This window comes from Schistocerca cancellata, chromosome 4 (assembly GCF_023864275.1).
Source record: "Schistocerca cancellata isolate TAMUIC-IGC-003103 chromosome 4, iqSchCanc2.1, whole genome shotgun sequence".
NCBI classification, from domain to species: domain Eukaryota; kingdom Metazoa; phylum Arthropoda; class Insecta; order Orthoptera; family Acrididae; genus Schistocerca; species Schistocerca cancellata.
The window spans coordinates 290,895,815-290,922,645 of NC_064629.1; the positions used below are offsets into that span (position 1 = coordinate 290,895,815).

General features: G+C 43.6%; 1 protein-coding gene across 1 annotated transcript in view; it reads right to left on the reverse strand.

Annotated features, from left to right (window-relative positions):
- Positions 1-26,831, reverse strand: part of LOC126184111 (treacle protein-like) — a 302,367-nt gene that overhangs the window by 19,260 nt on the left and 256,276 nt on the right. Inside the window, exons 3-4 of the mRNA XM_049926475.1 lie at positions 23,735-23,831; positions 16,341-16,517 (exon numbers count right to left, since the gene is read on the reverse strand). Coding sequence (XP_049782432.1) covers positions 16,341-16,517; positions 23,735-23,831 — 274 coding nt within the window. The remainder of the gene's footprint in view (positions 1-16,340; positions 16,518-23,734; positions 23,832-26,831) is intronic.

Below are 26,831 nucleotides of genomic sequence, written 5' to 3' on the forward strand. Positions count from 1 at the left end.
TTTCACTTCCATACATGGCTACACTCCATACAAATACTTTCAGAAACGACTTCCTGACACTTAAATCTATACTCGATGTTAACAAATTCCTCTTCTTGAGAAACGCTTTCCTTGCCATTGCCAGTCTACATTTTATATCCTCTCTACTTCGACCATCATCGGTTATTTTACTCCCTAAATAGCAAAACTCCTTTACTACTTTAAGTGTCTCATTTCCTAATCTAATTCCCTCAGCATCACCCGACTTAATTTGACTACATTCCATTATCCTCGTTTTGCTTTTGTTGATGTTCATCTTATATCCTCCTTTCAAGACACTGTCCATTCCGTTCAACTGCTCTTCCAAGTCCTTTGCTGTCTCTGACAGAATTACAATGTCATCGGCGAACCTCAAAGTTTTTACTTCTTCTCCATGAATTTTAATACCTACTCCGAATTTTTCTTTTGTTTCCTTTACTGCTTGCTCAATATACAGATTGAATAACATCGGGGAGAGGCTACAACCCTGTCTTACTCCTTTCCCAACCACTGCTTCCCTTTCATGCCCCTCGACTCTTATAACTGCCATCTGGTTTCTGTACAAACTGTAAATAGCCTTTCGTTCCCTGTATTTTACCCCTGCCACCTTCAGAATTTGAAAGAGAGTATTCCAGTTAACATTGTCAAAAGCTTTCTCTAAGTCTACAAATGCTAGAAACGTAGGTTTGCCTTTTCTTAATCTTTCTTCTAAGATAAGTCGTAAGGTCAGTATTGCCTCACGTGTTCCAACATTTCTACGGAATCCAAACTGATCTTCCCCGAGGTCGGCTTCTACCAGTTTTTCCATTCGTCTGTAAAGAATTCGCGTTAGTATTTTGCAGCTGTGACTTATTAAACTGATAGTTCGGTAATTTTCACATCTGTCAACACCTGCTTTCTTTGGGATTGGAATTATTATATTCTTCTTAAAGTCTGAGGGTATTTCGCCTGTCTCATACATCGTGCTCACCAGATGGTAGAGTTTTGTCATGACTGGCTCTCCCGAGGCCATCAGTAGTTCAAATGGAATGTTGTCTACTCCCGGGGCCTTGTTTCGACTCAGGTCTTTCAGTGCTCTGTCAAACTCTTCACGCAGTATCTTATCTCCCATTTCGTCTTCATGTACATCCTCTTCTATTTCCATAATATTGTCCTCAAGTACATCGCCCTTATATAAACCCTCTATATACTCCTTCCACCTTTCTGCCTTCCCTTCTTTGCTTAGAACTGGGTTGCCATCTGAGCTCTTGATATTCATACAAGTGGTTCTCTTCTCTCCAAAGGTCTCTTTAATTTTCCTGTAGGCAGTATCTATCTTACCCCTAGTGAGACAAGCCTCTACATCCTTACATTTGTCCTCTAGCCATCCCTGCTTAGCCATTTTGCACTTCCTGTCGATATCATTTTTGAGACGTCTGTATTCCTTTTTGCCTGCTTCATTTACTGCATTTTTGTATTTTCTCCTTTCATCAATTAAATTCAATATTTCTTCTGTTACCCAAGGATTTCTACTAGCCCTCGTCTTTTTACCTACTTGATCCTCTGCTGCCTTCACTACTTCATCCCTCAGAGCTACCCATTCTTCTTCTACTGTATTTCTTTCCCCCATTCCTGTCAATTGTTCCCTTATGCTCTCCCTGAAACTCTCTACAACCTCTGGTTCTTTCAGTTTATCCAGGTCCCATCTCCTTAAATTCCCACCTTTTTGCAGTTTCTTCAGTTTCAATCTGCAGTTCATAACCAATAGATTGTGGTCAGAATCCACATCTGCCCCAGGAAATGTCTTACAATTTAAAACCTGGTTCCTAAATCTCTGTCTTACCATTATATAATCTATCTGATACCTACTAGTATCTCCAGGATTCTTCCAGGTATACAACCTTCTTTTATGATTCTTGAACCAAGTGTTGGCTATGATTAAGTTATGCTCTGTGCAAAATTCTACAAGGCGGCTTCCTCTTTCATTCCTTCCCCCCAATCCATATTCACCTACTATGTTTCCTTCTCTCCCTTTTCCTACTGACGAATTCCAGTCACCCATGACTATTAAATTTTCGTCTCCTTTCACTACCTGAATAATTTCTTTTATCTCGTCATACATTTCATCTATTTCTTCATCATCTGCAGAGGTAGTTGGCATATAAACTTGTACTACTGTAGTAGGCATGGGCTTTGTGTCTATCTTGGCCACAATAATGCGTTCACTATGCTGTTTGTAGTAGCTAACCCGCACTCCTATTTTTTTATTCATTATTAAACCTACTCCTGCATTACCCCTATTTGATTTTGTATTTATAACCCTGTAATCACCCGACCAAAAGTCTTGTTCCTCCTGCCACCGAACTTCACTAATTCCCACTATATCTAACTTTAACCTATCCATTTCCCTTTTTAAATTTTCTAACCTACCTGCCCGATTAAGGGATCTGACATTCCACGCTCCGATCCGTAGAACGCCAGTTTTCTTTCTCCTGATAACGACGTCCTCCTGAGTAGTCCCCGCCCGGAGATCCGAATGGGGGACTATTTTACCTCCGGAATATTTTACCCAAGAGGACGCCATCATCATTTAATCATACAGTAGAGCTGCATGTCCTCGGGAAAAATTACGGCTGTAGTTTCCCCTTGCTTTCAGCCGTTCGCAGTACCAGCACAGCAAGGCCGTTTTGGTTAATGTTACAAGGCCAGATCAGTCAATCATCCAGACTGTTGCCCCTGCAACTACTGAAAAGGCTGCTGCCCCTCTTCAGGAACCACATGTTTGTCTGGCTAATCTAGCACTTATAATTTTTTGTCTTTACTGCTTAATAATTACACTGTAATAGCCAAAGAAACTGGTATAGCCGCGTGGAGTGGCCGCGCGGTTTGAGGCCTCATGTCACGGACTGCGCTGCCCCTCCCGCTGGAGGTTCGAGTCCTCCCTCGGGCGTAGGCGTGTGTGTTGTTCTTTGCATAAGTTAGTTTACGTAGTGTGTCAGTATAGGGACCGATGACCTAAGCAGTTTGGTCCCTTAGGAATTCACACACATTTGAATTCATTTTTTTTAAACTGGTACACCTGCCTAATATCGTAGGTCCCCAGCGAGCACGCAGAAGTGCCGCAACACGACGTGACATGGACTCGACTAATGTCTGAAGTAAAGGTAGACGGAACTGACAACATGAATCCTGCAGGGCTATCCATAAATCCGTAAGAGTACGAGAGGGTGGAGATTTCTTCTGAACAGCACACTGGAAGGCATCCCAGATATGCTCAATAATATTCATGTACGGGGAATTTAGTGCGTAGCAGAAGCGTTTAAAGTTAGAAGAGTGTTCCTGGAGCCACTCTGTAGCAGTTCTGGACAGAATGCACAATGGACTTGAATGGATGCAGGTGATCAGACAGGATGCTTACGTTCGTATCACCTGTCAGAGTAATATCTAGACGTATCAGGGGTCCCATATACTCCAACTGCACACGTTCCACACCATTACAGAGCCTCCATCAGCTTGAACAGTTCCCCGCTGACAAGCAGGGTCCATGATGCATGTGGTTGTCTCCATACCGGTACACGTCCATCCGCTCGATAGAATTTCAAACGAGACTCGTCCGACCAGGCAACATGTTTCCAGTCATCAACAGTCCAATGTTGGTGTCCTCGGGTCTAGGTGAGACGTAAAGCTGTGTGTCGTGCAGTCATCAAGCGTACACGAATGGGCCTTCGGCTCCGAAAGCCCATACCGACGATGTTTCGTTGCATGGTTCGCACGTTGACACTTGTTGATGGCCCTGCATTGAAATCTGCAGCAATTTGTGGAAGGATTGCACTTCTGTCGTGTTGAATGATTCTCTTCAATCGTCGTTGGTCCCATTTTTGCAGGATCTTTTTCCAGTCGCAGCGATGTCGGAGATTTGATGTTTTACCAGTTTCCTTATATTCACGGTACACTCGTGAAATGATCGTACGGGAAAATCGCCACTTCACCGATACCTCGGAGATACCGTGTCCCATCGCTCGTAACCAATGTAACAACTGCGCTAGACACTTGTTGTCTTATGTAGGCGCTGCCGACCGCAGCGCCGTATTATGCCTGTTTACATACACTATGTGATCAAAAGTGTCCGGACACCTGGCTGAAAATGACTTACAAGTTCGTGGCGCCTTCGAGCGGCAATGCTGGAATTATATATGATGTTGGCTCATCCTTAGCCATGATGACAGCTTCTACTCTCGCAGGCATACGTTCAAACAGGTGCTGGACGGTTTCTTGGGAAATGGGAGCCCATTCTTCACGGAGTGTTCACCGAGGAGAGATATCGATGTCGGTCGGTGAGGCCTGGCACGAAGGTGGCGTTCAAAACATCCCAAAGGTGTTCTATAGGATTCAGGTCAGGACTCTGTGCAGGCCAGTCATTACAGATATGTTACTCCGCCACAGGCCGTGCATTATGAACAGGTGCTAGATCGTGATGAAAGATGCAATCGCCATCCGCGAATTGCTCTTCAACAGTGGGAAGTAATAAGGTGCTTAAAACACCAATACCGGCCTGTGTATGATAGTGCCACGCAAAACAAGGGGTGCAAGCACCCTCTATGAAAAACACGACCACACTATTACAGCACCGCCTCCGAATTTTGCTATTGGCACTACACACGCTGGCAGATGACGTTCACCGGGCATTCACCATACCCACACCCTGTCATCGGATCGACACATTGTGTACCGTGATTCGCCACTCCCCACAACGTTTTTCCACTGTTCAATCGTCCAATGTTTACGCTCCTTACACCAAGGGAGCCGTCGTTTGGCATTTACCGGCGTGATGTGTGGCTTATGAGCAGCCACTCGATCATGAAATCCAAGTTTTCTCACCTCCCACCTAACTGTAATAGTACTTGCAGTGGATCCTGATGCAGTTTGAAATTCCTGTGTGATGGTCTGGATAGATGTCTGCCTTTTACTGAGCAAAGATTGGGTAATTGTACGGGCGCTGATGACCACGCGGTTGAGCGCCCCACAAACCAAACATCATCATCATCATCATCTGCCTTTTACACATTACGACCCTTTTCTACTGTCGGCGGTCTCTGTCAGTCAACAGACGAGGTCGGCCTGTACGCTTTTGTGCTGTACATGTCCCTTCACGTTTCCACTTCACTATCACATCGGAAACAATGGACAGAAGGATGTTTAGGAGTGTGTAAATCTCGCGTAGAAACGCGTGACACAAGTGACACCAAATCATATGATCATGTTCGACGTCTGTGAGGTTCGCGGAGCGCCCCATTCTGCTATCTCACGGTGCCTAATGACTACTGATGTCGCTGATACGAACTACCTCGCAGTAGGTGGGACTACAAGGCACCTAATATGAAAGACGTACGTTTTTGTGGGTGTCCGGATACTTTTGATCGCATAGTGTATGTCTGTATTTGAATACGCATGCCTATATACCACTTACTTTGGCGATTCATTGTATATCCAAAGAGGGTTACAGGAACTAGAAAGTGTTGTACAACGGCAGGTTGACTTTTGAAGAATAGCAGCTTGGCTTTTTTGAAAGGCCCCGTCGGGAAACAAATTACGGAAAATGAAAGTAGGGGTCGTTTTGCTTTGAGACGTGGGAGCTAGCTGTGACCCACTGCCCCGTCGCTAGCCAGGCAGCTTCGAGCATCAAGTGCGAAGGGCCTGGGCGTTAGCATCTAATTCCGGCGCGGGCCACAGAATTGATTAATGATTAGGCAACACAGGCGCCGTGATTGCATTCCACACGTGACTGGCACGCGCGCCCCGTTATTGACGGCGCCACGCCACACCCTCCTTCGCGCCCTCCCTACACGTACACGATGGAAAACTTCGGGGCGCCTCCGCGCTCCACAAACCGCACTGCCGGATTGTAATATTGGGCGGCTAATGTTCAACAGAAACCTAAGCGATCATTTAAATGGTCATCAGAGTACGTAACAAAGCGCGCGCTAAAGCAAGAGGGGAAAGTGGCGTCCGGTTAGATGCACAGACGCAAGCGCATCACGTTCGACCGCTATTCGTGACCTTGGCGGTTGCTCGGGAGTGGGGTAGCGAGAACGCGCAGCTCGAGCTCAAGCATTCTAACGGAAGGAACATCGGCGGAGGGTGATAAAGAATGACCTGCAATTAAAAACTGCATGCATGGTAAGTACACGTTTAACACGCACATTATTTCGTGGTCATAATATTTGCATTTACCTACTGTCTTGCTGAGAAACATCGTGGTATGACAAAATGCTCACAAGACTGGTTCAGTGAACATGTACTAGAAGCAAAACTTCTTTCTGCTATAATCACACTCAATTTATGAACTCACTTCACGACTTTCCGGTGGAAGAAATAACGTGATATTTGAATGAAAACTAAAAATTAAAACTGCGAGATAAAAGAGTCATAAAATAAAATCAGTTATATTAATGCAGAAGTGACTGAAAATTACGTAAAACAGTACAGGTAGTATGGGACACTTGTGTATGTCGGGTATTTAAAAACCTATTTTTGTAGTATTGGTCCATACTACCACTTTTCTTAACATCTCGACCTGTAAGTATTAGAAAAAATTTTCTTGCTGTGTGTCGTTTTGGCTAGGAATTTTTTATAGCAAAATAAATGTTAAAGTGAAGATTTAATGCAGTTATACTTTATTTCAAAACAAGGAAAAAAGTTTTGTACCGATGTTGGCTTAGTGGCCCATCCTAGCCACAGTTTTCCTATGGTATACAAGTACATGATATTTACGCAGATTCTTTGTGTTTCATCTCGTAAGACTCACTGTCTTCATAAAATAATATACTTGTTTCCTTATTGTTATGAATTAACAAAATTTAGTTTTCGTTGAGGCAATCTGGATGAAAATAGCAGCGCTTCTCTTCGGGTTGAAGAGCACAAGAAAATCTGCTGCTGCTGCTGCTGCTGCTGCTACTACTACTACTACTACTATTTAGTGACGTAGCGAACTGAAGACCCGGCTAAAATGGTAGTGCCGTTGTGTTGATGCCTAGAAAACTTCGAAGGGAGGTAGTTACAACGTATCCATATTACTTAGCGATACGCCGGACCCAATACTATACTCCGTTCATCATAAGAATAAACCTCTTGTCAACATTACACTATATATTCTTTCGCGCTTGCTGAAACCTCACTGGATTTCGTTTCACGTGGAGCGGAATCCAAACTGTATCGAGTACAGTGAGTACGATTATGTGGATACGTTTTATCCTGCGCGTTACGCGTACATCGACTCAGCAGTGATAGGGACAACTTTAACGGCGCATTTAACGTGGACAGCACTGGCCAGGCAAGTAATGCACCTGACCTGCAGTGATGTGAACAGCTGCAGTCCAGACGTAGAAATAGGCAAGCTGAGAACAATACAGCTTTGAATGTCATTTAATTTTTATACAGAAGGAAATTACATATGGCAACACTCATGCGATACGCTTCTTAGGTGCCTGACGGGAAACATAACATGCCCTCGATGTTAGCTAACATACTACTGTAAGTAAAACATGAGTGACGTAAATTTCTGACTTTAATAAGGGTAATTTTTCTGCATGCGTTATGCGTGACGTAAATGCGCACTGCTGATTTCCTATGAAGTTAAATACTGAAGCCACTGAAGGTATTACGGTCAGTCGTCTGGTAATCTCTGAACTCCTTCCATATCGGATTCCGAGCAATATGTTTCAGTACTGTTACGTTGATAACGAGAAGTTCAGCAACAGAATCCCAAGCCATCAAAAAGTTCACATTTCCTCCTCCTCTTTTATGACGGGCTGTTCTGCATTTTGCCATTGTTCGGCAGTGACGTGTCACAAAGCTTCGTGCATTACCTCCAGTACGTTTGGGAGCTTAAATGTCTCGTTATTTCTCGCGACAAATCACTCAATTGGCTATAGAACAGTTCTGTTGGGTTGAGATAGCAGTGGTAGGGTGACAACTGTAAAAATGCAGCATTTGTATTGTGCCCGACGCCATGAAAATTATTATTTTCCATGTTTCTACGACGCTTATCACTCTGGCTTGTGTGATATCACATCTCTCCTACAAAACAATGGGCATATTCAAATAAAGAATATCTGATTTTTCTTTTTTCTCCGAAAAAATTCGATTGTGTACTGTTTTCTTAACTTCATCAATATTTAACAATCTTTTATAAAATATAGATACTTAAGAATTTATACTTGCAATGGAAACCAGAATTTTGTCAGCGAAGTATTCAAACAAAACAAAAAAAAAAGTTGTAGATCATTGCGAGATCCGAACTGCCACCCCAAAGCACGAATGATTATTATTCTAGAACGCTACCGATCATGCCACGCATGTGATTTAAATATGACCCATGTTTACTACGCAATATTTCTTGAAAAACATCAGAGCTGATTTTTCTCTGTAAGCTTGCGAGAAACTTCAAGAACAATTTGTTTCTCGCCATTAACGGTGTTCCGCGAGCAAGTTTCACTACGAAGCAGAAAGCAGTGCAATCCATTTTCACAGTACGTATTAACAGCGAGACAATCAGCACAAGTAGCGTTTACGGAGACTGTGACTGTACACCATTTCTAAAATAAAAATTACGTAACTAAATATGATTAAGAAAAACGTTGATGGCTGTTAATACATCAGAATGTCTTAAAATTTCATTAACAATGACATAGTAATAAGATATCTAATACATAAGTTGGACCTTCTTCCAAGAACGGAACAACACCAGTGTATAAGAGCTACGTCTGCTGACCAATCATCGCGTTTGTGTTTGTTTACATCAGGTTTGTTCTTTGATAAACAAAGTACAGTTTAAGGTTGCCAATCAAGTGGCTTCCGTGGAGAATAAAAATTTCATCTTCAACATATCTCGTAGTTATTAACCTAATTTAAAAATTTAAAATGCGGTCATAATCTACTAATTAATAGGTGTAATCTTATGACAGAAGTTACCAGGCAAATATTACGTTCAGAAACTGTGTGTTTGTCTTGAGCCAGTGTAACTAACGACTCGCAAATACTCTGGCTTTATACATCCAGTGTTTGAGGATGTTTGTGAGTTGTAACAAACTTGACACACAATTTTAAACCTTTACGAAACTTTTTCTCGCTGTCACAACCCAGACAATGATGGAAGTTGGTTATGCACAAAAACTTCAGCATTCGGTATGACGTTCTAGTTTGTTACTTCTTTACTACTATGTCTATCTGCAACACAATTTTGAGATAGTATCTACATAAATCACTAAATGTAGTTGCAAAATGCTATCACTATCCGACGCATAGTTCACGAGGTGTGACGTCAAAAAGATTGAGAAGCATGAAAACCAGGCCCTTACTTAAAATAGAGCGCTAATTATTCAGACTATATTCATCCAGTGTTTCATAATGAGAGCACTTAACAGACTTACAAAAAACTTTAAGCATAAAACTGAAACCCATTCTAAACTTTTTCTCACTTACATGCTTAGCGTCAATTATAAAAGAATAAGTCATTTGTAAAGTAATCAGACATTTGAAGCTGATTTATAGATGGGAGTTCGATTCTTTAAAGAATCTGGTGTTACTGGTACTTTCAATATTTTTACGATTGGGACGATACCAAACGCTACACGTCTATACCCTATATAATATTTCTGGCTTTACAGCTACAGCTACAGCTACAAGCAGCTCTTCTTAGAGCAGTTGAGAAGGCAGCAGTGGCAAGATGACGTAATGTGGTGTGAGATACCAATTACAGATGGTTTTTTTTTTTTTGGTGCGGATATCGTGAGAGAGAGGGCCTAAATTGTGGTCTTCTCCCTCGATTGGCTGCTGCGTTCGGAAGCTGCGCGCCAAAATGGTAATCTTCTGTTATTAATATTAGACAAACTAAACAGCGCATTTACTTGCATTTAATATTAAAGCATCTCTCAACAGCGTGCTATCATTTTACAAGTATTAATAACCAGCAGAATAATAAACAACTTCTAAGCAAAAATGCAGACGAAGCATTTCGGTGATCTTCGGATGGCGGACGAAGTGGTTCGACTATAAGATCGTAGCTGTTTCGGCAGTCTCGGCGGACATACATGTTGTCTCAAGCGGTCGACATCAGGTTAAGACTTTATTAGTAATGTATAGTTATTTGGACATGTCGTTGAGAACAGTGTGATTGTAATTACGGAAATACGCAGTTCATTATTTTGTTGAAGAATGGAAATTATTTGTGACTCTAAAGTGGAATTTAATTGTGCAGTTTCTTGTGTTTTGCCAATGGAAAGCTAGTGGCATCCCATATAAAAACACTCATTGGAAATTTAATTATTGACATAATATCAATTCCTCGGTAGGAGTTACTTACACCCTCAAGATAACGGATTCACAACCTACGTGCTGTTTTCTGCGCAAGAGACAACAACTGCAGAAGACTGCAGATTGGTGAACATTTAGTTATTAGTAGAAGTTATGTATTCCATTCGGGGAGGTGGAAGCAAATAGGCACCTCGCTTGTACTGCAATCTTAGTACAAATGAGATCAGTAACACGTCATCTGTTGTAACACACAGGAGGTATGAAGGAGAGAAAGGTTTTGAGCGAAAGGGTTTATAATACCCACGTATAAATATGGCACACCCTCTCTCGTCCCTCTGCTTTCAACTTACCGTACCTATTTGCACCAGAGTTAAATACAGGCAAGAACTTTTGTTTGAAACTACTCCTTGCACACTATTTGACTTTTATGTATGAATAAACCAATGGCCCCTCTAATTCTGACGCTGTATTCATTCGTGAAAATCTGACTTAGTACACCTTTTTTGAAACTATGTTGTCTCGTACACCAATGACGTCTCATTTATTCAGACACTTTTTAAACCCAAACCCCATGAAAAAAATAAAATTTTTCTGTTTCCCTGCTAGCGATGAAGTCCTTAACCATGTAACAAATGCTATGAAGTTTTCGTGAAGTTGGTGTTTCTTTGTATTCTTCACAATACCGAAAAAATTTCTGACTAGCAACAGTTTCATCCATATCGTCAATGGAATACATATAATGCTGTTTGCTACTTCATCTCGAGGTAGATGCTTGAATCCCACCTCGCTCGGCACCGTGTCCCTCCCGAAGCACGCACATCAGTCAAATACTGAACTTCAACATGTTGTTTGCACATTCAGCATTGTCACTTCATATTCAGTAAACCTAAAGATGCAGCATATAATTTCCTGGTCGTCCATGTGTGCTGGCCCTTTCCGCTATTAAAGTGGGCTCAGCCAGTTTCCGGCGGCAGGGGTAAGAGATTTTTTTTGGCCTGAAGAAGATGGGCTGGATTTTCCCTAATCCTCTTAAATGAGGCCGGTCCCGGTAGGAGAATACTAAGGCTGGCTCCAGGTCGAGTGATTTCCCCACGAAGGCCGGCAATATCCGACGTTGCAGAGGAACTACTAATAAGGGGACGACCACCCAGTTCGGCTCATATTTGGCACATCACTTGTGTACAACCTAAAATGACTCTTAACATCTTTCGACTCAACACCACCTCGCTTCCCATTCCCGTTTTTTAGAAAATCACCCCTGAAGTTCATGACACATATTCGACTCAAAATTGACGGAGTCGATAGAAAAGTGAAAACTGAACATTTTTCATCATCAATGTGGGGTCCGTAAACGCTTATTTTCCTACAAATCAAGGAAAAACTTGTAACGACTGCTTTCAATGTATTCACAATCTGAACGCTTTTGAACGAGAGCGCCGCTGGGTAGCGACCAAGGCATCAGGCTGAGGAGGACAGAACCTTCGCTTCCCAAATGTATTCTGCAGTTTTTTCCTACTTGTATTTATTTCCGTATCGAAACTGAGAAGAACAGGCGCTTTAATAAGATAATTAATAAAGAATAATAACAAAGCAGGGTGGAATAATGAAGAATTAAAATTTTAATTCTGGTTACCGTGCAATGACTTTTTCATTCACTCTTGTTAGATGTCCCCAGTTTCCTTCGAACAACAAAATGGACCGTATTTGTCATATAAACATTTGAAGCAAGGATACTCGTGGTACCAAGATCATTTAATGATTGCAATCTTAGATCATCTACACCGTTCCTTCCGAAGATATGGCAGAAAACGGCCTTTTATACTACTAAATACTTCTTTTGGGGAATTAATTTTAATCCAAACCACGCATACTATAGCATCGCCTGAAAAATCGGTGCTTTTGATAATGAATTATGCTATGAATCTCTGTTGTGCAATTCCCGCTGGATTTTCAGATGCTGTCGTGCAGCCATCAAGGGTACCCGAGTGGGCCCTCGGCTACGAAAGCCTATATCGATGATGTTTCGTTGAGTAGTTCGCACCGTGACACTTGGTGATGGCCCAGCATTGAAATGTACAGCAATTTGTGGAAGGTTTGCACTTCTGTCCCGCATCTCGCTGTAAACAGCCACCGTGCGGCCGGCTGCCTGTGATGCCTCGTGAGGAATTCACAGGAGTATTAATCGGAAATATTTTTATACAACGAGGCTTAAAACTGTAATTATTTACTTATCCTTCAGAAATTTACATTGAAGCGCCAAAGAAACTCCTATACGCGTCCGTATTCAAATGCAGAGATATGTAAACAGGCAGAAAATGGCGCTGCGATGGGCAACGCCTATATAAGACAACAAGTGTCTGGCGCAGTTGCTAGATCTGTTACTGCTGCTACAGTGGCAGGTTATCAAAATTTAAGCAATTTAGAAAGTGGTGTACAGTCGGCGCACGAGCGATAGGACACAGCATCTCCGAGGTAGCGTTGAAGTGGGATTTTCCCGTACGACCATTTCACGAGTGTGCCGCGAATATCAGGAATCCGGTAAAACATCAAATCTCAAACATCGCTACGGTCGGAAAAAGATCCTGCAAGAACGGGTCCAAAGACGACTGAAAAGAAGCGTTCAACGTGACAGAAGTTCAAACCTTCCACAAATTGCTGCACATTTCAATGGTGGGCCACCAACAAGTGTCAGGGTGCGAACCACTCAACGAAGCATCATCGATACGGGCTTTCAGAGACGAAGGCCCACTCGTGTACGCTTGATGACTGCACGGCAAACAAAGCTTTACTCCTCGGCTGGGCCCGTCAACACCGACAGTCGACTGTTCGTGACTGGAAACTTGTTGCCTGGTCTCCCGCGTCTGGTTTCAAATTGTATCGAGCGGATGGACGTGTACGGGTATGGAGACAACCTCATGAATCCATGGACCCTGCGTGTCAGCAGAGGTCTGTTCAAGCTGGTGGAGGCTCTACAATGGTGTAAGGCAAGTGCAGTTGGAGTGATATGGGACCCCTGATGTGTCTAGATACGACTCTGACAGGTGACACGTACGTAAGCATCCTGTCTGATCACCTGTATCCATTCATGTCCATTGTGCATTCCGACAGAGTTGGGCAACTCTAACAGGACAATGCGACACTCCACACGTCCAGAATTGCTACAGAGTGGCTCCAGGAATACTCGTGCGAGTTTAAACTCGTCCGCTGGCCACCAAACTCCACAGGCATGGACATTATTGAGCATACCTGGGATGGCTTGCAACGTGCTGTTCAGAAGAGATCTCCATACCCTCGTACTCTTACGTATTTATGAACAGCCCTGCAGGATTCATGGTGTCAGTTCCCTTCAGCGCTACTTCAGACATTAGACGAGACCATGCCACGTCGTGTTGCGGCACTTCTGCGTGCTCGCGGGGGTCCTACACGATATTAGGCAGATTTATCAGTTTGTTTGGATCTTCAGTGTAAAAGTTTAGGAACGAGGGAAGACTGTAGCGAAATGTAGGCAGACCTGCGGTGGATCGATGACTGGTGGAGGGACAGGCAATCGACTTTGAAGGCAAGCATGTCTAACGTATTGGTCCTACATAAGCGAGGATATCCACTGGTGTACGGTTACACTGTTGGCAACAGATCACTGGACACAGTAACAGCCGTAAAAGACGTAAGAGTGACAAACCTGAGCGCGCCTGCATCTCGTGGTCGTGCGGTAGCGTTCTCGCTTCCCACGCCCGGGTTCCCGGGTTCGATTCCCGGCGGGGTCAGGGATTTTCTCTGCCTCGTGATGGCTGGGTGTTGTGTGCTGTCCTTAGGTTAGTTAGGTTGAAGTAGTTCTACGTTCTAGGGGACTGATGACCATAGATGTTAAGTCCCATAGTGCTCAGAGCCATTTCAAACCGGAGCGCCCTAAAGCGGAATGACTAAGTAAAACAATGGTTCGCACGCTGACACTTGGTGATGGTCCAGCGTCGAAATCTGCTGCAACTGGCGGAAGGATTCCACTTCCGTCACGTTAGACCGTTGTCTTCAGTCGTCGTTGGTCCCTTTCTTACAGGATCTTTTTCCGGCTGCAGCGATGTCGACGATCTGATGTTTTATTGGATTCCTGATATTCGCGGTACACTCGTGAAATGGTCCTACGGGAAAATCCCCACTTCATCGCTACCTCGGAGATGCTGTGTTGCATCGCCGACTATAACACCACGTTCAAAGTCACTTAAATCTTGATGAGCTGCTATTGTAGCAGCAGTAACCGATCTAACAACTGCGCCACACACTTGTTGTCTTATATAGACGCTGCCGACCGCAGCGCCGTATTCTGCCTGTTTACATATCTCTGCATTTGAATACGCATGCCTATACCAGTTTCTTAGACGCTTCAGTGCATAAACAACTTTATCACTTGCGAAGAGCCTTACAGAGTCTCGGGTGTTATCCACTAGGCAATTTATATACATAGTAATTATTAATTTCACGAAACATTTCAAAAAAGCGGTACAAATAAATGGCGAAGAACAACATAACAAATGATACGATAATTATCAGTAGCTTGAAACGTTACAACAGTCGCGTAGCTAGGATGTTATTTATTTTCTGCATCTACATCTACATTTATACTCCGCAAGCCACCCAACGGTGTGTGGCGGAGGGCACTTTAAGTGCCACTGTCATTACCTCCCTTTCCTGTTCCAGTCGCGTATGGTTCGCGGGAAGAACGACTGCCGGAAAGCCTCCGTGTGCGCTCGAATCCCTCTAAATTTATATTCGTGATCTCCTCGGGAGGTATAAGTAGGGGGAAGCAATATATTCGATACCTCATCCAGAAACGCAGCCTCTCGAAACCTGGACAGCAAGCTACACCGCGATGCAGAGCGCCTCTCTTGCAGAGTCTGCCACTTGAGTTTGCTAAACATCTCCGTAACGCTATCAGAACTCCCTAGGATTTTCTGTCAAGCCGGTACATAGAATTTTACTTTCGAATTCACTGCGCTTCACGCATAGCCCTCCTTAGGCTAACTTTGACATCGTTTAGCTTCTGTTTGTCTGAGAGGTTTTGGCTGCGTTTAAATTTGCAGTGAAGCTCTCTTTGCTTTCGCAGTAGTTTCCTAACTTTGTTGTTGAACCACGGTGGGTTTTTCCCGTCCCTCACAGTTTTACTCGGCACGTACCTGTCTAAAACGCATTTTACGATTGCCTTGAACTTTTTCCATAAAGGCTACCAGTTTCGGCATTCCACTATGCCATATTCAGGCCCCATATGCATAAAAGAAAATAACATCTCAGTTACACGGCTGTTGGAGAGTTTCACTGATACTGACAATTACTTAACCAGCCGATGGCTCCTGTCCATGATGGATCAACAGAGATTGAATGATACAATATGTACAGTACAAACTCACACCGACTTTTTTTTCATAAATTTGTATTTTCTATGTCGGTCACCCAAATCAGTAGCCCTACTCCGCCCATGCCAGACCCAGCATATCAGAAGTGGGAGTAAGAACAGCTGCTGTCGCAAGTCTTCGAGGTTTCCCACACTGTATGGTGACGGATGTTCCATTTCGCACTAGCTCGATAGGTAGACTTTATGCGACTTCGCAACATCACGCTCCTCACACGGTCCACTATCTGTTCTGAAATGCCCAAACAGGCCAAACGTTTTGCATTGCGCAAACAACCATCCTCCTCGCATTTCTTGTACCACTTCACTATGCTGTTGTAAAACTGGTAGTCCCTTCTGAAACATGCACACCCATTACCTACTGGCTACGGGCACATTCTTGAATACAAACTGCTCTCTCTGCCTCGTTCTCCGCCATTTTCAGGATCTACGGTCGGTGGTGCCCTGTCGGCGGCTCTCAAAAAAAAAAAATTACTGGCACCATATACAAAAAGTATTTTCGACAGTTTGGCTTTCATGTACTACATCACTTATTTCGTGGTGTTTAGTCACTTACCTATTACCAACGATTCATGAACTTTGTAACTACAGATACTGAGTTGGAAGCCGTGAGCACGTAACAGGTTGTTACCTTTGGTGGTATCCCAGCTCGAGCAGCACGGAGTCGTCGGCGGAGAGGAAGTAGGAAGGCGACTGCGGCCGCGGCGGCACCCCGTGGCCCGCCTCGAACTCCCGCCGGCGCCGCACCTCGGCCTGGTACAGCCCGGGCACCAGCTTGTACACCAGCGTCTGCAGCGTCCGGTCGCTCCTGCAACACCACCACCGCTCCACATCATCCCCACATCTGGATTACGGTGACTACAGCTTAACAACCCTATGGGGCATCAAAGATATTAATACGAGGTTATTATAAATGCCTGAAGCGATTTCATAAATTTACTTTAGCAGCATTAATTGACATATTGTCACAAAACTCAACACTTTTACATAAAAATTGAAAAAGTTTAACATTGTTCAGATTTCTACCACGAGAGCGTAGCAGTATAAAAACTCAAAAAGTTTAATATTGTTCAGATTTCTACCACGAGAGCGTAGCAGTGAGACAAGAGCGGGACAGGCGCCAAGGAAGCGTATATTGCACTTGAAATGCATTCACATCAGTCTGCCGTAATAGTTTAACGACACTTCAGAACATAGTATAGTATAAGCAAATGGCTCTGAGCACTATGGAACTTAACATCTGAGGTCATCAGTTCCCTAGAACTTAGAACTACTTAAACCTAACTAACCTAAGGACATCACACGCATCCATGCCCGAGGCAGGATTCGAACCTGCGACCGTAGCAGTCGCGCGGTTAGGGACTGAAGCGCCTAGAACCGTTCAGCCACAGCAGTCGGTATAGTATAAGCAGTTTAAAGCTTCAGGGTGCCTCTGCAAATGGTCCCTTTCTCTTCTTCTGCAATGAGATTGTTACAGGACACGTGTATCTGGATATGCTGCAAAATTGGTTCATGCTTTACCTGAAGACCGACAGTGTGGACTTCATCTACCAGCAAGATGGTGCTCCACACAATTTCCATCATGATGTTCGTGAATTCTTAAACAGGAAATTGAGAAACCATGGATCAGTCGAGATTGGGATCACTCTCCTGATGTAATTCCACGTGTTTTCTTTGTGTGTGTGTGTGTTCCCAGGAGGGAATCGAATCCGAGCCCCTTAGGACGGCAGTCCGTCACGCTGACCATTCAGCTATCGGGGCGTACACAGGAGGTCTTTTCATGAGGGGCAACAAAACGTGGCGTAGAATATTGTCGACGTACCGCTGTGCTGCAAGGGCACCACGGATAACAACTATAGGGGTTGTGCTATGAAATTAAATGGCACCTTAGACCATCACTCCTGGTTGTCGGGCGGTCAGTCTCTTTGACATTCCAGGACGTCTCAGACACATCTTCGGCTTGCGATCTCATTGACTGGAGTAGAACTGTCTTCAGTGACGAATCCAGCTTCGAACTGAGCCTCGACGACCAGCGAGAACGTGTATGGAGACGGGCTGCACATGGCGAGAGTTTCTATTTGTACTGCTTGTCTTCGTGTTTGTCACACCATACCATGGCCAAGAAGGTCGCCGGATCTCTTCCCAGTTGAGAACGTAAGGACATTATGGGCTGGGCCCTCCAACCATCTCGGGATTTTGAATATCTAGAGCACCATCTGGTCAGAATTTGGCACGATATCCCTCTGATGGTGATCCAGCAACTCAACCAATCAATGCCAAGACGAATAACTACTTGCATTAAGAACCAGAGGTGAACCAAAGCCTTATTGACGTGCTCAGTTTGTGAAGCTCTTTTTCTTGAATCACCCTATTTTTCTGAAACCATTACCATTTGTTTACCCGTACATGATGATCACATCTACCGATTTCCGTCCCATTCGGATGTCTGTGAGTGTATTTATATAGATGAGAAACAGCGGAAGGTCGTAACTTTTCCTTGGGGAACGCCAGACATCACCTCTGTTTTACTCGATGGCGCTCCGTCAATTACTACGACATATCTCGCGAATCCAGTAGCACAACAACGTCCATAGGCTCGTAATTTGATTAGAGGCCACTTGTGACGGATGGCATCAAAAGCCTTTTGGAAATATAGACCCCCTGTCGATAGCACTCATTACTTCATGAGAGACCGCGCGGCGTGGCCGTGCGTTTAGAGGCGCCATGTCACGAATTGCGCGGCCGCTCGCGCCGGAGGTTCGAGTCCTCCTTCGGCCATGGGTGTGTGTGTGTGTGTTGTCCTTCGCGCAAGTTAGTTTAAGTAGTGTGTAAGTCTAGGGACCTACCACCTCAGCTATTTGGTCCCTTAGGAATTCAAACACATTTGAACTTCATGAGAACAAATAGCTAATGTGTTTATGACTAATGCCATATAACAGCGACGTTAATTTATTGAAATATAATATATGTATGTTCATTACTGTAATAGTAACTCTTATTACGTGTAAGATATATACTACGCACGGTAGTCACTTACATTTTCAGTAAATTAAATCCACAAATGAATAAAATATTGCTAAACTTATGCTCAACTGCTGCAGGGAAAATGATATATTGTGTGGGTATAACAACCAAGCAGTAATAGCTTTTTAGCGGCTGGACAAATAACGATCTAATTAACTGTCTTTGTGTGTGTGTGTGTGTGTGTGTGTGTGTGTGTGTGAGAGAGAGAGAGAGAGAGAGAGAGAGAGAGAGAGAGAGAGAAAATCAATATTTTCGCCTTTTATTCATTAACAGAAAGAAGTTTTACTCATTACAGCTTTTTAAAATCATATTTCGGAGGCTGGCTGAATGGACAGTGTCTATGGAAAAGACCCAAACTGGATGAGGGTGAAGCACAAATCAGTTGTATTGTTTTCAAGGGAGCCACAGCAGAGCTCGCCTCAAGCGATTTAGTAAATCCACGCAACAGATCTAAATAACGACGGCCAGATGGGGAACTGAACCCCGGTACCGCCAGTGCCGCAGCCCTCCACCGCGTCGCTAGGATGTGACCTTTGTCCTTTGTCGCTGTTCGAATAGAAGCGCTCAGATTCCGCGTCTTATGGATCTTCACTACTGAAACACACTCAAGCTACCCGATGAACAGCCAGCTCTACTAGGGCAGTTAACGAAACATACGGCAAATTGTCCTGAAATTCTTCAACCACGACAGAGAAATGGTTACTGCGTGCCTTTTGTGCAATAAAATATAGGGCAAACAACAGGTCATCCGTATAGAGGTTTTAACTGAAATTAAATCGACAGAACCAGAGCCGTTGTATTAGTACAAGAGCAAGAATATTACTGGTATACATGCGATGTTCTCAGAGTATGTTACTTCACTATAACAAATAGACGGCAGTGGCAGAATGTCTGCTTTAGTAAATCCACGCTAACTTCTCCCTGTAAATGAATAAAAGACATAAATATTGAATCTCTCTCTCTCTCTCTCTCTCTCTCTCTCTCTCTCACACACACACACACAGCGTTTCCTATGTGGAAGAGGGCTGCTGTTCACTGAAAAGGACTATTTGATCGTCAGCGATAAAATCGACAAATACGCTTCCTGCGAGGCGATCGATGTTGCTTTATACTTCACACAGTGACTATCAAATCACGGTATATGATTTTGTGCAGGAAAGTTCCAATGTCGAGGTATCTGGCGCCTCAAACCGCGCGGCCACTCCGCGCGACTACACAAATCAACAAATATTTTGCATCACCTCTTTATTTCGAAATTCATGGCAAGATTGGTTCTGGGACATGCTTATGATCGATGTATATTCATTTGGAGTGTGTCCGAACCACCACATAAAAAAAAAAAAAATTCTGTACTGATAAAATAGTCTGTTACCCATGGATGGTTTTTCACAGCGCACCTGAGCAATGTCAGTATCGGGTGGAATGTTGTCTTGGTCGGATGCAGGCTCGAATCCGTCGTGGCATACCATCAATGAGATCATTAGGCCAGCTCTGCTCTAAACTGTCCCGCTCTTCAATGGCGATTCAGCATAAAGTAGCGCAGAGTACGTCGTCGTTGACGTCCAAAAACATGTTTGCTTGGCTTCATGTCCAAGAAACAGGTAGGCCACACCATTCTGGTGATCTTAGCACGACGAAGGAACATATCCACGAAACAGGACATAGCACGCAAATTATAATCCATCAAGACACATTTGTCACCAAAATGTTGGCGAGATGATCCCTCTATGGTTGCAGAATCTCGTCCCTGTACCGTATAGCAGTGACACTGCCCTCAACAACAGCGAGAGATGTACGGTGGCGCCACGTAATGCCAACCCAGAACATCACTCCACCACCACCATGTTGCACATGTGGACACAGCGTTGGAGGCGTTCGACATTACTGGGTTGTCTAGAAGCATGTTGGACGCTATTATAAGGGTACAAACAGGTCCGAGCGTCGTCTGTGAACAACATGTGACGCCAGTCCTGGGGCATACATTCTGCGCGATCTCTTGCCCGTCTGTAATGGAGTCCATAGCGGTGTGGTGTACTACGTGGTGCCGGACATCGACGTCGTGAGCGGAGAGTCGCATCATGCAATCGCCTCCTCAAAGTTTGATGCGATACACGACGTCTTCTAGCCTCTTCGAATGCAAAATTCAGTTCTGGAGCACTCAGCACACGGTTGACTCAAAAGTTGTTGATACCGATAATCCCGTGCATCTGTCGCACGTGGACGGCCTGTACGGCGTAAGCCCTTCACACGACTGTCATCTGAAAGTGATTCCATTCCGCGCCACATCACTTTGACTCCGGTGCACCCGTCGAGTAACTTCCCCGGTTCACAAGCCGTCTGCGCGTAACGTGATGCCCTACGTGGCATGATGTATGTTCACTCTAGTATTCCGCAAACGTCTCTAAAACGTCCCTACTGGTACTTCACTTTCAACTTAAATGCTACGGTTCATTCGAGTACGGCGTTTAAACAGTAGGAAACGCTCATGTAACTACGAGGTGCGACAATAAAGTAATGAGACTGATTTTCTTTGCAAGATGTGGCAACCCTGCAGGCTTGCGTAGGCACAATATCTTCGACGTTGGTCTGCTTCTAGTCCAAGCGGCACATGGATTGAACAGCTCAGTCGTGAGTTGTGCTGTAATAAGTTAACACGTGGTTGTGTCTCTCGTCCCGGAAATGGAACCGCATAATATCGCGCTACGGTATGCCATTTCTTTTTGCGTTAAATTGGGTGAAAACGCCACGACAACTCACGGTCAGCTTCAGAAGGCTTTTGGAGAGGAGGTTATATCAAGAGCTCAAGTTTTTCGTTCGCTTAAAATGTTTATAGTGAAGGCAGAACGAATGTTGAAGATGAAGACCGCAGTGGACGGCCATCAACCTCATGGACCGATGTCAACTTCGCCAGGGTGCGTGCACTCGTACGATCTGATCGAAGATTATCAGTGAAAATGATTGCAGAAGACCTGAACATCAATCGAGAAACGGTTCGTCTAATAATAACTGAAAATCTTGGTATGCGAAAGAATTGTACAAAAATAGTCCCCAAAAATCTCACACCACAACAGCGAGAAACACAGAAAAATGTTGCAGCCGATCTGTTAGAGCAAACGGAAATCAATCCAGAATTGTTGAGCCGTGTTATCACTGGTGACGAAAGTCGGTTTTTTCAGTACGATCCAGAGACAAAACGCCAAAGTTCGCAATGGTGCTCAAAGGAATCCCCCAGACCAAAAACAGCTCGCATGTCAAAGTCAAAAGTGAAATGGATGCTTGTGTGCTTTTTTGATTCCAAGGAATTGTTCATAAAGAGGGAGTGCCTCCTGGACAAACAGTTAACCAATATTACTACAAAGAAATTTAAGAAAGACTTCGTAAAAGAGTTCTTCGTGTCCGTGCCAACATTGCTGATAATTGGATTCTGCACCACGATAATGCACCATCCCATACTGCTCTGTCAGTACAGCAATTTTTAACCTCAAAACAAATTTCAGTACTACCACAGCCACATTATTCACCAGATATCGCTCCGTGCGACTTTTATCTATTTCAAAAAATGTTTAAATGTGTGTGAAATCTTATGGGACTTAACTGCTAAGGTCATCAGTCCCTAAGCTTACACACTACTCAACCTAAATTATCCTAAGGACAAACACACACACCCATGCCCGAGGGAGGACTCGAACCTCCGCCGGGATCAGCCGCACAATTATCTATTTCCAAGAGTCAAAACGGCGGTCAAGGGACACCATTTTCAAACAACACAAGATGTCAAAAAAGCTGTGACGAGGGTCTTGGAGGATATTACAGAAGATGAGTTCCAGAAATGTTACCATCAATGGCATAAGCGCTGGAAAAAGTGTGTGCAATCAGAAGGGAACCATTTGACAACACTAAAGTTGGCTAAAACGGTAAGTAACATTTTTTATCACATCAGTCTCATTACTTTATTGTCGCACCTCGTATGTGTATGCTTACAAACAACGTTAGGGGTAATCTTCCGACCTGTACATGAACAGGGGTGGTCCTCCGATCGGTACAGGAACAGTCACAATAGCAACACATCCGCATGACACAGCAGGGTGGCGAAAAACTTACAAAATTAAAAGGAACGTTTATTTTTCAGTACATGAAAGCTAATTATCAATAATTCATTCATTTGCTGTGTAAAAGAACTTGTTTGATTGATGTCTTATCTTTGTTCCTCTGTATTAGTTGTGAGAAGCTGCTGTTGTATGTAGCTGGCAGGAAGCGAGATGTGAAAGTTGGCTTTGTTTCTCGCACGTGTTGCGTTGTGTCTGTAACTGTTTATTTTGAGGATAATCATTTGCAAAGTATGGAGCAAATATTGTAACAGTGCATATGGAAACCTGCGATATTTATTAGTAACATTAATACTGAATAATTGACGAACCAAATATCTTTCTGCATTGCATCAGGAATCTTAAGTACGTCAAGACTGCTGTGCCGAACATGTGAAGGAAACGCGTCACGAAACGAGGTAAGTCAAAATAATTATTTTCAGTTTTCATATTCGAAATGATAAACAAGTTCTAATCTGTCACCTCTATTCTTGAGTTGTTTAAGAATTTGAAGAAAATTGATCCCGAACAAGCTGTTAGGTGAAAAACGAGGTTTGGTAACCCATTTTGAATTTTTGATGATATTTAGTATATTTTGAGATGCCGGACATTAGACTCTGTAACTGGCTAACTAAGTCATTGCAAAGGTCCGAGCAAGGCAACAACAGGATCACGCCTAGTGAAGCACCATGGTGTTGAAACCAACGTTCTGATCGATAAGAGCCTTGTCGGTACCTTACTTCATGACCCATCAATGTTACATTCAACAAAAATCACGTACAAGGTATATACATCCACCAACATCACTGGGAGTTCTCTCTGTCTGAGTGCAACATGATCCATTCCAAGTGCTCAGCGCATGGATAAAAAGCAATTTCAGCGTCAGTATGTTGACAACGCACAGCGAAATACATACCGGAGGCTTTGCAGTGGCTTCGCCTTGTGCACCTGGACATCGCAGATAGGGCAGAACTTGCTCTTCTCAAGGTGACGTACGATGCAACTCCGACAAACTGAAACAAACACATACTCGTCTGAGAACCCAGCAAGCTAACAATGTATGACGACGGACACACATAAATCACCACGAGGAAGTAAATTGTATCGTCGTGCTCTGCATACAGAGAAGACAATTTTGGTACTGTTGAAAATTCTTCATCAGGGCATATGGTACATTAAAATACATTTAAAGTATATTTTCAGCTTTCCACAGCGTAATGAATAACCCATTAATTTTCGGCTTGCTGCCGTGTAAACGCGAACTCTTCCACTGATATTTCGGCCGCGTATCTCCCTCCCATTCTCAGGTCGCTCTAAGGACGGGCGGAAGATACGGGGTCATACATCAAGCGGAAAATCATACACTGCAAGCTTTCGCGGCCGGTATTAGCGTCCATGATTATATTTGTTTTACGGGCATTAGGCCGTGCTCTAAGGCCTAGTTCTCTGCTTAACGTTTCCATAATCAGAGGCTATAAAGATTCAGGTAGTAATTTCAAACTTCAGCTCAGCAAGTCGAACTGTTAACAGTGTACACGGAGCTGTCGTTTCGTAATATCATCAGATCGCTGCACCGAGTCGCACCGACGTGTGTTACGGGCTTTATAGTGGGGAAGAATTCACGTTGTCTGCTTTATTTACCACTACGGCTCACAGCTTCTGTTATTTCAATCCCTCTTCTTTTCTGTTAAAGTTGTTTTTGTGCTTTTAGATTTTTAAGCGTAGTAATGACTGGATCTTGATAAAACAATAGTATCGGAGAAACGAATTTCTGGTTCCACAGTCTCAGTGTATTATCTGCTACTGCAATTTATTTGTGTTTCCCAGACGACAATTGCTCCTGTGTTCCTCAAGTAAGGTATTAATGCTTATATTTGTAGCTAGTATGTACACTTGACCCCATGTGCAGCAATATTTTATACCTCTGCCATGGAGGGCGTAGGCTCTTTGCAGTGTTCGTATATTCGCGTACCTTACTTGTTGGTTTAAATGCTGTGTTAATACCATGTCTTCTTAACACTCTTCTGGTGCGATCTGTGACTGTTCCTGAGAATAGATGGAAAAGTGTCCCTTTAGTTGGTTCTTTTTCGATAACATTCCCAGATCCTTTTGGGTGTATTGCTCTATTTACCTCTCTGTCAGGGTAGCTGTTTCTTTAGAAAGATATTCTTAAATGATCGAGTTCGTCCTCCAAATACTGTGGTTCACAAATTCTTTTAGACCAGTCCACCTCTGTTTTGATCCCTACTCCTCTCTGCCTGGGATTGTGACTGGAAGTTCTGTGAAGGTACAATACAAACAATACGGTTTCTGAACTTGTTCAAGTTTGAAAATACTATCTGAATCTTTATAGACGCTGATGATGTCTCCAGCATTGGATGACGAAACGTTGGGCAGAGAAATAGGCTTAATGCCCAAAAAAAAAAAAAAAAAACTCACCAGTGACATCTCTGAAAGAGTTGGAACTTACATGGCTGCAAGCCTGAAATTTTTATCAACTGAATATACATTTAACATTTTTATTCCGCTAAGCCATTTGGATTTATATCAGGATGCATTTCACTACAATGCCCTTGCTACAATGAACCAATACGGTGTGAGTCTACGTTAAAGACGATTTCACCAAACTAGCATTCTCGAGGTGCGGAGATGAAATCAGTATTTGAGGAGATAAAACGAACACAACGACGAAAGAAAAACAAGTTTACAGCAAGGAAATCTAATAAAAATATATATATATATATATATATATATATATATATATATATATATATATATATATATATATATATATATATATACAGGGTGTTTCAAAAATGACCGGTATATTTGAAACGGCAATAAAAACTAAACGAGCAGCGATAGAAATACACCGTTTGTTGCAATATGCTTGGGACAACAGTACATTTTCAGGCAGACAAACTTTCGAAATTACAGTAGTTACAATTTTCAACAACAGATGGCGCTGCGGTCTGGGAAACTCTATAGTACGATATTTTCCACATATCCACCATGCGTAGCAATAATATGGCGTAGTCTCTGAATGAAATTACCCGAAACCTTTGACAACGTGTCTGGCGGAATGGCTTCACATGCAGATGAGATGTACTGCTTCAGCTGTTCAATTGTTTCTGGATTCTGGCGGTACACCTGGTCTTTCAAGTGTCCCCACAGAAAGAAGTCACAGGGGTTCATGTCTGGCGAATAGGGAGGCCAATCCACGCCGCCTCCTGTATGTTTCGGATAGCCCAAAGCAATCACACGATCATCGAAATATTCATTCACGAAATTAAAGACGTCGGCCGTGCGATGTGGCCAGGCACCATCTTGCATAAACCACGAGGTGTTCGCAGTGTCGTCTAAGGCAGTTTGTACCGCCACAAATTCACGAAGAATGTCCAGATAGCGTGATGCAGTAATCGTTTCGGATCTGAAAAATGGGCCAATGATTCCTTTGGAAGAAATGGCGGCCCAGACCAGTACTTTTTGAGGATGCAGGGACGATGGGACTGCAACATGGGGCTTTTCGGTTCCCCATATTCGTCAGTAAACCAAATGCTGCCCACATGCATATCGCCGTCATCAATCCTGTGCACTATATCGTAAGCGAATGTCTCTCGTGCAGCAATGGTAGCGGCGCTGAGGGGTTGCCGTGTTTGAATTTTGTATGGATAGAGGTGTAAACTCTGGCGCATGAGACGATACGTGGACGTTGGCGTCATTTGGACCACAGCTGCAACACGGCGAACGGAAACCCGAGGCCGCTGTTGGATCACCTGCTGCACTAGCTGCGCGTTTCCCTCTGTGGTTGCCGTACGCGGTCGCCCTACCTTTCCAGCACGTTCATCCGTCACGTTCCCAGTCCGTTTTAATTTTTCAAACAGATCCTTTATTGTATCGCTTTTCGGTCCTTTGGTTACATTAAACCTCCGTTGAAAACTTCGTCTTGTTGCAACAACACTGTGTTCTAGGCGGTGGAATTCCAACACCAGAAAAATCCTCTGTTCTAAGGA